This window comes from Corylus avellana, chromosome 6, assembly GCF_965113065.1.
Source record: "Corylus avellana chromosome 6, dhCorAvel1.hap1.2, whole genome shotgun sequence".
NCBI classification, from domain to species: domain Eukaryota; kingdom Viridiplantae; phylum Streptophyta; class Magnoliopsida; order Fagales; family Betulaceae; genus Corylus; species Corylus avellana.
In genome coordinates, this window is record NC_142495.1 from 25,558,922 (window position 1) to 25,575,668 (window position 16,747).

The 16,747-nt window shown below is 36.0% G+C and overlaps 1 protein-coding gene and 1 pseudogene across 1 annotated transcript; one reads left to right on the forward strand and one right to left on the reverse strand.

Moving 5' to 3' along the window:
- Positions 1-1,456: 1,456 nt before the first annotated feature.
- Positions 1,457-4,812, reverse strand: PUB14 (plant U-box 14). The gene is made up of 5 exons (XM_059601399.2): positions 4,673-4,812; positions 4,199-4,552; positions 3,754-3,870; positions 3,222-3,635; positions 1,457-3,125 (listed from the first exon to the last, which is right to left on the reverse strand). Exons 2-5 carry the CDS (start codon positions 4,475-4,477, stop codon positions 2,049-2,051), a joined length of 1,887 nt encoding a protein of 628 aa, XP_059457382.2. The 5' UTR covers positions 4,478-4,552; positions 4,673-4,812; the 3' UTR covers positions 1,457-2,048.
- A 4,133-nt stretch (positions 4,813-8,945) lies between these two features.
- Positions 8,946-15,292, forward strand: LOC132188055 (transketolase, chloroplastic-like; annotated as a pseudogene).
- Positions 15,293-16,747: the final 1,455 nt, after the last annotated feature.

Sequence of the window (16,747 nt, forward strand, 5' to 3'; positions counted from 1 at the left end):
ACTTTGAACTCTGGTGATTTAAGGTTTGATTTTGTGTGGTTTAACAAAGTCTGAGAGGTTTGAGACATATTGGATGAACTATGCCTCATAAACACTAGTTTAGGAACGAAAATCCAATTTGTGTTTATTGTATGGGCACAAGAGAGGCCAACAAGCTGAATCAAACACACATAAAAAGGAAAGATCAAGTGAAATTTGGAAAAGCAACTCAAAAGAAGATTTATGTGAATCGATTGGTGAGGGAAGGCGATTGATTAAAAAACACTTAGCATGAAAGCATCATCCTAATGAGATTGGGGAATAAAATTATGAGCAAAAAGTGAAAGACCGGTTTTAATAAGATGATGATGTTTGCGCTCTCAACCATTCTATTTTGGTGGTGAGTATGAAGATAAGTAACGCAATGAGCGATCCCTTGAGAAAAAGAACCGTATGAAGACTTTGCAAGGTTTTGAATTTTCAATCAAAACAGAAGTTCAACCAATTTTTGAAAATAAAGAAATACATTAATAACATCAAATTTTAAGAGGATAGGAAATAGCCAAATGTAACAACCACAAAAGGTAATATTTATTGCCATTAACCGAAGTACAAGCCTCATACAACATAAGATCATGTCCGGACGCATGATTGTTCATATTTCTAAAAAATTTGATGATTGCGGTTGAAATATTTTCCATTGATAAAGAACTAATACCTAAAATATGATGGAACTCAAATTTCTCTTAATTATGATCGTTTCTCACTTACTTCTTGGAGGAGACTTCTCCGTCCATATAAATAAAGGCATACATACAAGTCTTTTTTTTTTTTTATTTGGCACCGGGTATTTGAAACTTCGTTCCGACTAATCTCGGGGGTGACATACATACAAGTCTATTATAATAGCAATAACAATTATTGCTATATAAATAAAGGCAGCCACACTACTTAACATTAACAATTCTTTGTAACTGTTGGAATTGGAATGGACTTTGTCATTGCCAGATTTATTGCTGTAGAAGTCGTTTGTAAAGTGGACTTTGAGCTCTTGGTTTCTTGTATTGTTAAACGCCGCAAACGAAGAACGATTGGTTACTAAGAAAATGAAAAGTGATTAACCTTGGAGTGGTTCGGCCACCTCTCATTTAGCCCAATGGGTGGCTCGACTACTCCCTTAATTTTTTAATACTTTTATTTATTATTTTTTTTTTTTGCATAAATAACACATGTCACATTATGATTGGTGCTGATGTGGTTCATTAATGTTTTCTAACAATTTTTGTGACAGCAGAGACCTTTTTTTTTTTCTTTCTTTCTTTCTTTTTTTTCTTTACCTCTCAAAGAGTGTTTCATCACTTTTTAAACCCTAGAGAGCTATTTGTCAAAACTTCAAGCCACATGACAAATTATACATTTTTCCCTTAAATAAAATCCTAAAAAGCTTTGAAATAATTCACTGAAGAACATATTTCACTAATCCTTGAAATAATTCACCTCCATAAATTTTATCACTGTAACATAAATAGACATTGCCAATAACATACAGCAACATTTATATTTAGTTCTGATTTACACATGAATAGATATGAGACCTGATACTTTTTTTTTTTCTTTCTTTTTGTGAAAAGCATATACAACAACAGATAAAGTTGATGAAGCAAGACAGGTAGAGTTACAAATGTACCTCGTTAATCCAGTTCCTCTTACAAAACCCGTATAAGGCATGAAAATTTTCTGAAAATCAACGTTGATTGTCATGCTGCCCCTTGTTGCAAAAGACCAAGTCCTGAAAATGCTAGTCAAATTTTGGAAGTGGAACAATCGATTATTTTTCTCACTTTTCATGGATACAAACTATTGGATGAACTACAACCCATCTTAAACACCACCTCCCAGCCCACACGCATACTTGTTTCTGCATGAACACCAAGCCAAGCACTGAACTGATGGAAGTATATATTCTTAGACAACTCAGATGGATTTCCTGCTTTCTTGAGCATATTGAGGAGCTATACTTTCATCAGAAAAATAGCAGTAAAATACTTCTAAAACGCACACTTGGGATTCTATGAATCCACCTCCTCATCATCCATTCGTTGAAGGAGCTCTAAAATATTTCCAGCTTTTCTCTTTGCCCTGTCGGTGCCGTTCTCCGAGAGTTCCTTCAGTGCCTCTTCCGCACCAACCTCCCTTGCTAGTTTCAACTGCTCCAAATCACCTGTGCATAGAGACCACAGTACTGCAGCAGAATTCTCTCGATTGCGTGGGGAACCGGTTCTAATAACCTCCACCAGAACAGGAATTGGGTCGGCCTGGGAAATTGCCGTCTTCCCTTCAGGATGACTAGCAAGAATGGCCATAATTGCTAGTGCTTCATCCACCATCCCACCCCCAGCATCCTTCAACAATCTCATTAGTGGGCCCACGATACCAGCCTTTACAGCCTTTGCCTTGTTCCCCTGGTAGATTGAAAGATTGAAAATAGCGGTGGCAGCATCTTTTTTCCCTCTAGGGGTCCCCTCACAAAGCAACGTTATAAGAGCTGGGATAGCCCCTGCCGCCCCTATTTTCACCTTGTACTCATCTATTACCGATAAACTGAAAAGAGTTGCAGCTGCATTTTCTCTAGCTTCCATGCTGCCATTTCTCAACACATCTACTATATCAGGTATGGCTCCTGCATTTACAATTGTTCCCTTGTTACTCTCATTGATGGAAAGGTTGAGAAGGGCTGTAACAGCATGCTCCTGGGCTCGGGGATCCAGAGAGGATAATAGTTCTACGAGAAGTGGTATGGCTCCTGCGTCAGCGATACACACTCGATTATCCGCATTCCTCTTTGCAAGCAACCTGAGCTCACCAGCAGCTGCTCTTTGCTGTTCCGGATCCCCATTTGCAAGTTTTTCCAGCAAGGCCTCAACAGCAGCACGATCACAGTCAGAAGCTTTGCTTCCGAATTTCTTGCTTCTACAACTCGCTTGCTTTTTTGGTAGCTCAACACCATTGCTCTCACACCATAAAGCAATCAGACTCTTCAAAACGTAGTTAGGTGTTAGGGCTGTGTGCAACAGAGTCTGTTGTGTCTTGGGACAGGTTTTATGTCCCGCATCAAGCCATTTTTGAATGCAGGACCTTTCATAAGTCTGTAAAAAGAGAAGAGTAAAGGTTCATTAATAATGGCTATCAACACAGATAAATAGTTGTGGACTTAAATTGTGAAGGCAGCTGCCAGGTTATACCTGTCCAGTAGAGACAATCACAGGATCTTTCATCAATTCAAGAGATATTGGGCATCTGAAATCATCTGGGATAACAGGAGATCTGTGTTTAATCAAGCCCTTTTCACCCTCAGAGGTGTCAAATTGTGGACTTGCCACCAGTACCCACTCCTTAATCTTCTTAAACAAGGTTGACATTTCTTCAAAGCAGTTCCCCGGATCTCCATTACTCGAGATAAATAATTCATGGAATGCAAGTGACTCTTTCTTTACATCATTGATAGTCTTGAGATGCAGCTTTTCTGAAAGTCTTTTAAGTATGGCAGGGTCAAGGTCTTTTTCTTTCAGTGCCAAGGCTAAATCCATGTCCAGTTGAAAATCAAGGGAGTCTTTTCTTCCTTTGGCTCTTTTGAATTGAGTATGTACTAGTTCAATCTGAAGGAAATCAGCAAAAAATGTCCCACTTATTCTTAAAACTTTCTTTCATCAATGGTCAATATTTTGATGTATGCAGTTAATTCTCTTCCAAAATAATTAGGATTTGAAGAATTACCTGTTCGCGAACCTCCTCAGATATATCAAGAGTATCATAATGAATCTCACTCAAAGCTACTTCAATTTGTTCTGTCACCTGGTGAAACTTCTCTGCAATCTTTTCCCTTTGCAAAGCCTGTGACAAGCGAGACGTTGTCAACTAACTTGTTTGGGAAACAAGAAAAGAAATTAAGCCAAATGACACAGTAAAAGTTCGCAGCTTCAAAGCTTGCGGTATTGATGGATATATTAATTTGTATTAGACAGTAGAATTACTTGCAAAAAAAAAACAATCAGCTTTGTGAAATTCATTTTTCAACATGCAAATTCCAAATCCAATCTGATAAGAAAACACAAATTCCAAATTCTTCACCATTTGATCCCAAGCGAACAAAAAGAAACACACGCTCGTACGTTTTCTCAGCGACCAAACAGAAACTAACTAAACTCGACCAAAACCCTACCTGGTAGAGCTTGCTCCCTCCGTTGACCGACCCGAGAACGTCCTTAGCCGAATCCAGAGCGATTCTCAGCGATTCCAAGCCCTTGACTTCCTCTTCCCCGAGCTCCTTTTCGCTGTCCCTCAACTCCTCGAACAGAGGGCTCAGGAGCTTCACTCTCCGCACCAGGTTTCCGTACATCTTCTTGCACGCGTTTCGGCACTCGGGCAACTCGGAGATCGCCTTCACCGACTCCACGAGTCGACTCAGAACCGAGTCCTTCGGATCCTCCATCGGGCCCATTCGGGTCGCTCCGGCTAAAGCCACGAACTTAGAGGAATTTGATTGAATCGAGTGATTGGGATTGGATGGTGAATGCTGGGGATCGAAAAAGACAAAATTGAAAATTCAGAAACGCATGGATTTGCAGACGAAGATCGTGGATTGATTTGAGCCTTAAAAAGAAACAAAAGAATAAGAGATTATATATGAAATTACTATTATTTATTATATAAATTGTGCGCGTGTTTGGGTAGAAATGGCAATTTGCAGGTTGAGAATTGCTTGCTGAGTCTTGGTTCACTGTTGATCGTTGAACGCTCTGACGAAGGTGGTTGGAACGGAGAAAGTTGACATAATTGTCCTTTCTAGACTATTAAGTATTGGAAATATAAAGAGAATACTTTGTATTTAAACTATATTCACAAAGGGATTGCTTGGGTGATAAAAGTCTTTGATCCGCATCTACCTAGTCGGTTAATGATTTTTTCAAACTATATGCCAAAGCAGTTACGCAATAAGCGGTTAATAATTACTCATTTGTATACTTTTGACTGAATATTTATTCAAACAGGTCGAGCCCAAATAGGCTCTTATATAGGGTTACATAGGATTGCTCTGTTATAATGTAATAAGATTACAACACGACAATTTTATTACATGAAATCCCCGTTGTTATTGGAAGATCTTATAAATAAAAATTCTCATGTTAGTATGACCGGACAAAATGTTGAATTTTTGGGTATGATTTTTTTTCCCCCTCTAAAATAATGTTCCATTAAGAGTGCATTTGGTCTTGTGATTTTGCTAACCGAATGCATGTTTTTAAATAAAATTGCAAAAAAAATGTTTTGTTTAAGAATGTCTTGAATTTTAATTCAATAGTAATTTTAAAAATTATATCAGCTTTAAAAGAATTTTAAGAAGGTAAAAAAATGGTACGTAACATTACTCTTTATCAAATGCTTAACTATATTTTGAAAAATCAAACGTTGACATCTTAAAATTATTAAGCCAAATGGATCCCTGTCGAGGAATAAATTATTGGAATAAAACTCAGATTAATTTTATTGGACAAAATTCTTACAAAAAATTCCATAAATATTATTATAGCGCTGCGAAGTACCAATTAAGGGTATTCCCGACCATATGAGAAAACAAATCGTGTGGTCCAGGTACCTTTGCCGCGTTATCATCAACGCAGCTGTTTCCCTTCCCGCGCAGAATTGTCAATTGGACGGTTAGGATTTTCCAAGAACCTGCTGGGAAGCCTCAGCCCAAGGCCTACCAACGAATAGAAAACAGCCAGCTGGACCATATTATATGGTCTATAATCAAAGGTCAAAGATAATTAGGAAAAAAAAAAAAAAAATCAAAGGTCAAAGATAAAGCTACAAATGTAAACAGTTAAGCCTCGTACAACGTAAGATCGGGCCAGGATGCATGATTGTTTAAATTACAAAATAATAATTCATCAAATATATTGGGTTGAAATATTCAACATTGATTAAGAATTAATACCTAAAATATAATGGGCCTTAATAATTAATTAATTAATGGATCAACATTGAATTTATCAAGCATACCCATTTTAATTGAATATCTCTGAATTGTTCCAACCATATAAATAAATATGCATTTCATTCATGTTATTTGCTTGTAATAAGGCCCTGCTTCTTTTTTTCGTCCACGTTTTATTTCGGTTTTCTTGCTTCTGTTTTGTAATAAGGCTTGGCCACTCGATCTGTCTACTTTGATGTGAACTAAACTTTGGTCTAGATCTTTTAGGTCGTGGATGTGAATTTTAGTCCAAACCTTCAAATAGTGGACGTGAACTTCATCCTAGCTTTTGGGTCAAGGAGGAATTTGTGCTACCTATGCATTGAATTGCGTCTGTCTTATGCAGATTTATTATTTCAACTAAAAACTAGTCATAGGTTAGCAGAGATTTTAGGTGATGTTGTATCCTTATAGCTTTAGCTATAATTTACATTTTCAGAGCTTTGTGCTCTTGCGATGTAAAAGCTTTATTCTCGTGATTATTATCAATGAAATTAGAATGAATTTCTTTCAAAAAAAAAATTTAGAGCTCCTTTTTATTTTCAGGAAAATTGTAAATAATGCGACTTTTAAAAGAAACTCCTATCCATTTTAAACTTAGAAAGTGATTTGATAAATTATTAAATCCATAAACCCACATCAACGCCGGCTGATTATTACGCGCGTACGTACTCACACTGGCCGACAAGCAAACCGGTTGAATGGCATAGAAATTTGAGGCCACCTATTGTTGACGTGTCAAGTTGGGGTTGGAATGTTGGGCTTGGTCAACTACGTCTTAAAACTGCATGCATGACATACCAAGTCACGAAGAGGAAGTCGACAACTTCTCATGACGTGTACGCCATGGCAGAGTAAGTGGGCCTACATATGCCCGCAGTCGGCGCAGTGTCCAATTTTTTTTTTTTTTCTATTCAATAACGAAAAAAAGGGTTACAAGACCGGCATCTTAACAACAATTAAATCCAAACAATTGATGAATTGTGTGTCTTTGCACATACATTGATCTTCTTGAAGTCCTTCTTGTAATATTAGTACTCTTGTGTCCTTCAAAAAATAAAAGTAATTTTTAAAATTACTATTTAATTAAAATTTAATAATAATTAATCACAAGTCTAATGATAATTTTAAGAATCACATCATCATTAAAGAAACACAAAAATAACTTATACCATTACTTAAATACTACTACATGCCCATGAAAGATTGTAACTTTTATAGGTTTTGATATATATATATATATATATATATATATATATATATATATTCCAAGATCTCAAGGAGGTTTTGGCTTCAGACAAAAATAATAATAAAATATTATTTTAAATTTAAAAATAATAATAATAATAACAAATTAGAAAATATTTTTAAAAAAAAACTGAGGATGGCCGGACCACCCCTGTTAGCCTGGGCAGCCACCCCATGGACCAACGGGGTGGTCCGGCCACCTCCTAGGGCCAAACGATTTTTTTTTTAGTTTGGCCATTGGGGGTGGCCGGACCACCCCTGTGGGCCATGGGTAGTTTGGTCCTAGGGGGTGGCCGGACCACCCCGTTGGGCCATGGGGTGGCTTCGGCCACCCTAGGCCAATAGGGGTGGTCCGGCCACCCCCTATGGGCTGGCCGGCTACCCTTAGTTTTTTTAAAATATTTTATAATTTTTTATTATTTTAATTTTAATTTTTATTTTTTAAAATCTAAAATAATATTTTATTATTATTTTTGGTTAGTGGACAAGTATCCTATTTACGACTTTAGGATTTTTAAGAAAAAATCTTGGCCATAAACTGGATATTCTTTAGTTCAAAATGAACTGGAGAAGATCCTATTCCCTATATTAATAGAATGACAATAAATGATTCTTCATAATATTCAAGAAAACATGTAAAATATAACACTTGGCACTTATTGAAGTAGGTTAGAGAAAATTCTCCAAATCTGTCTCTTATTATATAAGGTAACATATAATTAATTTCTTAACTATCAAGGGTAAAATCAATTGGACACAAATTTCTTAGTTTTGAGAAAATTTCTTCCAACCTATTTCAATAAGTAACAAGTATCATTTAACATCTTTGGGTTTCTTAAAAATTAATGTTTAGGTTCCTAAGTTAGTAGAATGACAATAAATAACTCTTAAAAATATTAAAAATTGGAGGAATTTCCTTCAAATTAGTCTATAAAAATGACATGTATTCATTTTTTTAATAACATGTGAGATGCACATGAGTTTTTAATAAAATTTATTCCAATTTTGTCACTGCTATTAAAAAAACATGTGCATCTCACATGTTCAAGGGACACATGTTATTTTTATTTTTTATAGATTAGGTGGAAGAAAATTTATTCAACCCAATTTAAAGAAAAACTTTGACATAAAAAATTAAATTAGGTTGGAGAAAATTTTTTTCAAACTAAAATCTTTTGTCCAAATCAGAATAAGCGATCATATTAAATTATTAATTACATTCTCGTGGAATTACTTCGTAACGTGTAAAGGCTTCCTATGACGTCATGTGAAGAGCAAGGCGGTTTTGGTAAAAGTGGTGCCAACTCAACGGTTTCACTCTCTGCATGCGCGCGCAGCACGTGTAGCCCAAGGTGACACTCATATCGCCACCTGCATGTTAATTAGCCTTTTCTCAGCTCGATCACCTTCTTCGATCTCTCTCAAACCATCTTCTCTCCAAGCTCCATGATCACCCTCTCGAGCTCTTCCCTTCGATCTCTGGCAGTACCCAATATCCCTCCCTCTCCTTCGTCCCACCAAATCAACAACAAAAGCAATACAGCTACAAGCTACGACCACAAGCTCTGTTGGCAAGAAGAGCTCAAAGTACAAGACAAGGATACAGACGACGAATCGTTTCAGAGATTAGTCGACAAGCGATGAGTCGACAACGTGAGAATGCTCGTCGTTGATTCGGTGCAACATGGCAAGACCGGCTGGGCACCCTGGGATGGCGGTTGGAATGGCTGAAGTACTGGGGTATGTTTTGTTCAGGCATGTGATGAGATATAAGCCCGGAAACCCTAAATGGTTTAACCAGGACAGATTTGTTTTAAGTGCTGGCCTGGCCATGCTTGCTTGCTTGCTCCACTATGTTTGCCTTCATATCTCTGGGTTTCAATTCCTTCAGGTATATTATTGTATAAATGGTGTTTATATTAATGCTTATAACAATTATGTATTAATTTTGCAACAATTAATTAATATTCCTATATTCTCAATATTGAGCTATTTCAAATGCCAGTTAGAAGATCGATCTACAAAGGTTGTGTCAGCTTGGTAGTCGTAACCCCAGGTCACCCGGAGAATGTGGTGACAGATGGCGTTGAAGTCACGACAGGTAAATTCTTGCCACAAATGTTAGGTAAAAAAATATTTTTTAAATATTTAACGTAATTCCATACAGGGACGGAGGCAAGAAGTTTTATGGGAGACGATCTAAGCAAATTTTTTTTATCTTTTTTTTTATTATTATTATTTTTTTGCAGCGTGTAATGAACTAGTACTTTTTTCTATTTTTTTTCTTCTTTTTCTAATCACTGGTACTTAAATACAATGAGGAATTGAGCTTAGAATTGTGTTATACTCTCCAATTAAATCTTTAAAATCTAACAAACAATATTCTCAATATTTAATAACCATAGTATTCAAATTACAAGACCACTTAAATTAGGAATTGAGCTTAGAGTACTAACCTCATAAAGTGCAATATGCGTTGAGTTATTTTGCACCTCATCGATTAACATGATATTCTCATAAGTGACACATAACCTAGGATCAAACTCCAATAAACTTTGTGTCTTTTGAAATAGTCAAGTATTGTATTTGACTTTTTCATCATTTACAAATAAATTTACATGATCACTTTGAGTTTTTAGAAAATAAAGAAAAAATATGTGTAGGTTAACAATGAACAAACTCACATGAATAACATAATCATCACATAGACTTTAAGTTAAACATTACACTTTAATCCTATAATTATTATTCTCTTCCTATTCCAATGATCAAGCAACTTACCCCAAATTTATAATACTCATATTCACATACAATAATCAATATGATTATATTATGACATATTTGAACCTAAACCCCATGGGCATCAATTTCCATTGAACTCATAAAAGTCTAGGGTTAATTAACGCTTTAAATGTAATTAATACATCCAATTAGCAATCCTAGTGTTCACATACTAAAAGCTCTAATTTAATTCATACAGTACAAATTAAAGTTTATGTACATACTATAAACAATAGTGAAATTAAAGCTTTAAACCCATTAATCTAACAACCCGGATCTTAAATTATGCATAGAAATTCACTACACACAAAAGCCCCTATTTAATTTTAGGAATTTTAGCTTCTTACTAAAATTCCCTCAAAGAGAAACTAGAGATTTCTTAATGGCATTAGTTATAAAAACCCATCAAAATAAAACCCATCAAAAATTCTCATACGGCCATACCAAATCAAGAACCAGAAATCCTCACAGAGACAAGATCCAAGATTTACATATATACATAAAGAAAATAACAACAACAAAAAAACACATAAATTTCCAAGTTTCCAAGCCGATAGCCAATCTATGAAGGAAAAAGAAAAAAGAAAAAAAAAAATCAACTTTTCATATTCTTAGCCAAATTTCCAAGCCAAGCAATAGAAAAATTAACTAAAAGAAAACCCCAGGATTAATTTAAGAAGTAAGAACTAACCGGTAGAGGAGAGTTGAGGGGACCGGGACCTATCAATTTTTTTTTTGGGAGAGGGGGGGGACCAGTATAAATTTTTTTTTTTTTTTTTTTTACTTCTTAAAATATTTTTTTTGAGGAAGTGGGGGGGGGGGGGGGGGGGACCATGGCCCTAGCCAGTCCCCCCTCCCTCTGTCTCTGTGTGTAAGCAACGTCATTGCAAACGTGTATTAATTATAGAGACTTTTTGAAAGCTAGCTATAGCAATTTGAATAATCGGTAATATCTTTTTTGAGGAAGTGAGGGAGGACCATGGCCCCAGCCAGTCCCCCCCTCCCTCCGTCTCTGATTCCATACAACTCATTTTAAGTTAAGTATATATATAAAAAAGAAATATACCCTATGATCAAAACTAATAAATATTATGAAGTGCTAAGAGTAGATTTCGTTTAATATTGTTGATTCAAAGATGATTAGAAAATATTTTCCAATAATCAGTTGTATGGTTAAGAGTACTATTCATGATTAGTTAATAAGGTAGTTTACTTTAGCCAATGATGTTACTGTTAAATCAATTATTCTAAAAACCTAGAGCCATATATGGGAAATGGTAAGTTTAAACAATATTTAATTAACACATTAATATATAATACTTTATCTTCCGTATATATAAGTCTCCCTCAACAAGAAATTATAAGGGAGTCTCAACCCATATAATATCTGAAATTAAGTAAAAAATTTTGAGTTTAGAAAAAAAAAAAAATTAAAATTTAGTTAGGAAAAAATTAAGAAGAAGTTGAATATCATTAATATATGTTGTCCTTATTGAGAGTTTGCCGATTTATTGATGCAGATATTGCATAATGGGTGATGGTTGTGCCATGGAAGGCATATCTCATGAAGCTGCATCCTTGGCTGCTCACTGGAAGCTTAACAAACACTAATTTATGATGATAATCATAATACCATTGATCGATGGACACACAAATTTGGCATTTTCTGAAGATATGTCTGCACGATTCAAGGCTCTTGGTTGGAATACAGTCACAGTGGAGAACATACACCACAGTATGGATTCGTTCAAGGATGCACTCTCCTATGCTTTCACTGAAAATCAGAAACCAACTTTGATCAGGGTCTGTACACGCATGCCCCACTACACAAATTAAATCATGTTTTGTTTACTTCATCTCAGCATCACCAATTTGGATTTCATGGTCAGTACGCGCATGCCCGAGTATACAAATCATGTTTTGTTTACTGCATCTCGGCATCATCAATGTGGATTAATTCACCATCGACCTTTAAAAAGTGATACGTGGCTTAACAATGACAAAACATATGCTTTCTTAATAATGTTATTAAAAAGACACATGATATAAACAGAAAGCCTCTCTCTCTTTTCATCTAAATAACACTAAGAACAACTTTAAGAGGAGGGAAGATTTAGATCTAAATCTAGATCTTCCCTGTTCCCCTTTTATGGTAGCAGTGCTCAGCGTCTTCTCTATAGGCTCCAACGATCTCTGTTTCTGGCAGGTTGCTTTAGATCTAGTTTATAGATTTAGATTTAGATCAAGATCCAGATCTAGTCTCTTCAAACTTAAATATGATCATTTTCTTCAACTAATGCATGTCTTCCGAAGGGATATTTATGATGATGTTGTGCTTCCCCACTACTGCTTGTGAGGATTTTTGTTTTTATTTTTCGTTGTTGTTGTTATTGTTGTTACTTTATGGTCCTAGCCGTTGGGTTGATGATGTGAATAATGCTTCTAGCTTTCGGGTTGAGTGAAAAATGGTTTGGGTGTGAGTATTTTGCTCATACCTGAAAAATGGCTTCATGTGCTTCTGGAAGGAGTCTGCGTTAGCAGATCTGTTCTATAATCTAAAGATCGGGTTGGGATAGTGGATGTTTGATGTCATAAATTGGTTTTTCATTGTAAGATCTGTTATATTTTAGATTTTTTGACGTGTAATCTTTTAGATTCGGCTATGATCTTGCAGAACTGTATGTTTTGTGATTGTAAAAGCTTTTATGCTCTTGACCACTATTAATGAAATCAAATTGATTTTCCCTAAAAAAAAATTAAAAATTAAAAAGACACATGAGAAGCACATGATATTAAAAGAACATGTACTTCTCACGCGTTAAGACACATTTCACTTTTTTAGAGGTTGGTTTTTACAAACTTAATTAGTTGTTGGAACTCCCATAATTCGGCCTTTAAAAAGTGAAATGTCTTTTTTGAGTATGTGAGAAGTACACACTTTCTTATTATAGTAATGCTATGAACCAACTTTTCAATCGGGTGAAATTGGATAGAAAGTTTTTTCCTTTATAAAAAAGTGGACAGGAGATCACTCCCATAGCATTACTCCACTTTTTGAAAGGAAAATCTTTTCCACCCGATGAAATTTGAGTAGAAAGTTGGTAGCATTACTCCTCTTATTAATGCTATTAAAAAAGTAAACATGTGCTTCTAGCATATAAGAAATATACTATTAAAAAAGTAAATATGTGATTTTTACATGTTAACAGATACATGTATCTTTCTCCAACCTAGTTTGCCTTAAAAATTGACGCATCTTTTAAGCTATTAAAATACATGATATTAGAAAAACGTGTTTTTCACGTATTAAAGACGCATGTTATTGTTAGAGGTTGGTTTGTAAGAAATTTCCTGTAAACTAATTTGTAGCCTTAATCTAATCTATTCAGCTCATTTGATTTTTTTTTCCTCTCTTTTTCATTTTTATTTTCCCTCTCCAGGTGAAGACTGTGATAGGGAAATTGTCTGAGAAGGAAGGAACATCAAAAGCTCATCATGGTACCTTCACCAAAGATGATGTGAGAAGAATGAGACAGAAAGTTGATTGGAGTGACCGATCAAGAGCCATTCCATGTTATTCCTATGGTTTACAGGTGCGGGGGTTATTAACTATCGAAATTAGGATGATTTAGACTAGGGGAAAAAGATTTAAGTGCCCATTTTACTGTCACAGGGAGATGCAAATTCAAACAGGCCATGGAGAAAGAATGGAGAAGGAGTGGTACTCTAAGCTTAACTATTACCAAAGTAAATACCCAGAAGAGGCTGCAGAATTTAAAATTCTTCTTAACGGTGGACTAGTTCATGGCTGGGAAAGCTCATTGCCGGTAATTGATTCACAACTTTACAAGAGAAAAGTTAATTGTCTTTGGCAAAATTCAGTGTCAAAATACAGATTGTACGTTGTAAGCTTTAGGCTTAGGGTTGAGTCGGGATCAAAATATGGTTGAAGAAGCATCTAACTCCAATACTAAAACCCAATACACTTGGTCAAAGTCTTGGTCAATGTTCAATCGATCGAGGTGCTGATATATATCGTATAAAAATTGTGAAGCCCTAAGTGCTCAATTGACCGAGTTTGAGCCTTGGTCGACCGAGACCCGTCACCGAGTGTTTTAATTCTCATCGACTTTGACCTAAAACATTTGCCTTTTATCCTCGATCTCCCTATATAAGCAATTATTGAAGTTTTTCATTGTTCTCAAATAGCCTAAATAGATGAAACCTAGAATTAATATTAAAAAGACAAATGTCCAAAGTAAATAAAATGTACTAACAATGACACAATGTGTTATGTTGTGATCAACAGAAGTGGTCAGCATCAGAGTCAGTGGATGCTACTCGTGGCTACTCGGAGAAGTGCTTAAACCAGCTTGCCAAAGTTCTTTCAGGACTAATTGGTGGAAGTGCAGACCTTGCAAGCTCAAACAAAGCTTATCTACATGAGTACAAAGACTTCAGCCAACCCAACTCCCCATGGGGCCGCAACATCAGGTATGGAGTTCGTGAGCACGCCATGGCTGGAATTTCTAATGGTCTTGCAATATGGCACGTACGGATGCGGTCTGATACCATTTGCAGCCACTTTCCTTACACTTTCCGGCTACACGTGAAGAACTCGATCTTACTCTCCGCATTAAGTCATGCTGGAGTCATCTATATCATGACTCATGACTCAATTGGTCTTGGAGAAGATGGCCCGACTCACCAGCCGGTGGAACAACTTGCCGGCCTTCGAGCGGTGCCACGGCTTCTAGTTTTTAGGCTGCCCGTTGGCAACGAGACTGCCGGAGCTTACAAAGTGGCTGTTGCCTGTTGCAAATAGAGATGTTCCTAGTCTTATGGCATTATCAAGGCAAAAAGTGGCAGCACACTTGGAAGGAACTACAGCAAGTGGAGTTGAAAGAGGTGGATACATTGTTAGTGATAATTCTGGAAAATATTTGCCGGAAATAATATTGATTGGTATCGGATCTGAGCTATGCCTTTGTGAGGGGTGCGCCAAGACAGTTGAGGAAAGAAGGGAGGCGAGTGAGGGTGCGGTTTCACTTGTTTCATGTATTGCCGGCGAGAGTTTCCAAGCGTGTCGGCGGGTCGCTGATGGGTTGGAGGGAGTATGTGGGAGGACAAGGGGTGGTGATTGGGGTGGAGGAATTTGGAGCTAGTGGGGCTTATTTAGACACATTCAACAAGTTTGGTTTTACCCAAGAAAATGTTACTAGGATTGCCAAGTCATTGTTTAGAGAATAAGAAGTTCTTATAATGGATTTTTTTTTTTTTCTTCTAAAATTTTTATCTGCCAATCCAGCTTATAAATGTTTAAGACCTCCTTGCTGCAAATTAACTTTTAGTGTGCATTGAGATCTCCCCTTCAAAATGAACCAACATTCGGAAGTTTTATTGATATACATGTTGGATATTGTTACAACAATACTCTTCAGACCGACAAACCGGAGTCCGTCGATCAGTAGTTAAGTTAGTCTTTTGCGACAGAGAAATCAAATGAAGAGAGGAAGAGGCATAAAAATACACGAGACTTTGTTGTTTGGAGAGTCTCTTTTATAGTGAGAATATCCTGTATATGACATTTAATTTGGATGCTTCTCACGTGGCAATCTCAAATTTCTTTGACTATTGTCATGTAGTGGACTATTTTAGTGAGTCTTTTATATTAAATGGGCTTTGAGGTTGGGCATTAATTATACTCAGGTTGCTAGATCATATCCAACAGGGCAACTTAGCTCAACGAATACATTTAAAATCAATTTAATTATGGGTATAAATCTTTTTACTTCTTTTTTTTTTTTTTTTTTCATTCTTTCATATATATAGAATAATTGTCATTAGGTATGAGAGGTTGAATTGCACATTAAAATTAAAATGGAAGGACTCAAAAGTATTTGCAACTATTAAATTATTCAATTAGTGAATTATCCACAAATCAATGTGTATTTTAAAAGACTATATTTTATTTAGGAGCGTTGTTAGAATAAATTAGGTTAGTAAGTAATACTACCCCTAGCCTACACCTCCTAATATAAGACTGGATCCCAAAAAGACTCAAAGAAAATCTTTTATCGATCGGTTCATGCAAATCCATATGTAAAGAGATAAATAAATCGAAAAAAATTTCACAATCTTATTGACCTCACCATGAATTTTTTTTTTTTTTTTGAAAAGTTCTTATCTTAATTGAATTAAATGGATCGAGTAGTTGGATTATAGTCTCTTACCATAAAAATGGCAGCACCAATTGACTTTTCATGGGTTAAATCTCAACCTCATGTCCTCATATTTTTGTTCCAAGCCACTTAAAATGTGTGGAGCAGCATAACTCATGCTCATCAACGTGCAAGCATTTGCCCTTTATAACATGCATGTAAATCCGAAAGCAAGCATCCCAACTTAATTTCTTCGTCGATCCTCATCATTTTCTTTAGAACAAAAGATAAGCAAGCAATTAATATTTAAGATGGCCGCCAAGAACATCAAAACCATTGCCATGCTCTTCATCTCCTTGCTGGTTGTGATGCAATGTGCCAAAGTGAGTGAAGGGCAATCGGCATGTGCTGATGGATGCAAGCCCGTATGCTTGAAAGAGCAAGGCTCAACCGCGGCTGGATGTGATAGGGCCTGCGATGATTATTGCAAACAAGTTTCTGGAGAACGCGGTGGGGGCTGATTTCCGTTCTTAAAAAACTTATA

What these genes read in the sequence shown, in the direction of transcription:
- PUB14 (XM_059601399.2), bottom strand. Translation starts at nt 4,477, where the DNA reads ATGGGCCCGATGGAGGATCCGAAGGACTCGGTTCTGAGTCGACTCGTG. An exon ending in GAGGGAGCAAGCTCTACCAG is followed by an intron (nt 3,871 to 4,198) that starts GTAGGGTTTTGG and finishes CGCTTGTCACAG; the next exon opens with GCTTTGCAAAGGGAAAAGAT. An exon ending in CTGAGGAGGTTCGCGAACAG is followed by an intron (nt 3,636 to 3,753) that starts GTAATTCTTCAA and finishes GATTTCCTTCAG; the next exon opens with ATTGAACTAGTACATACTCA.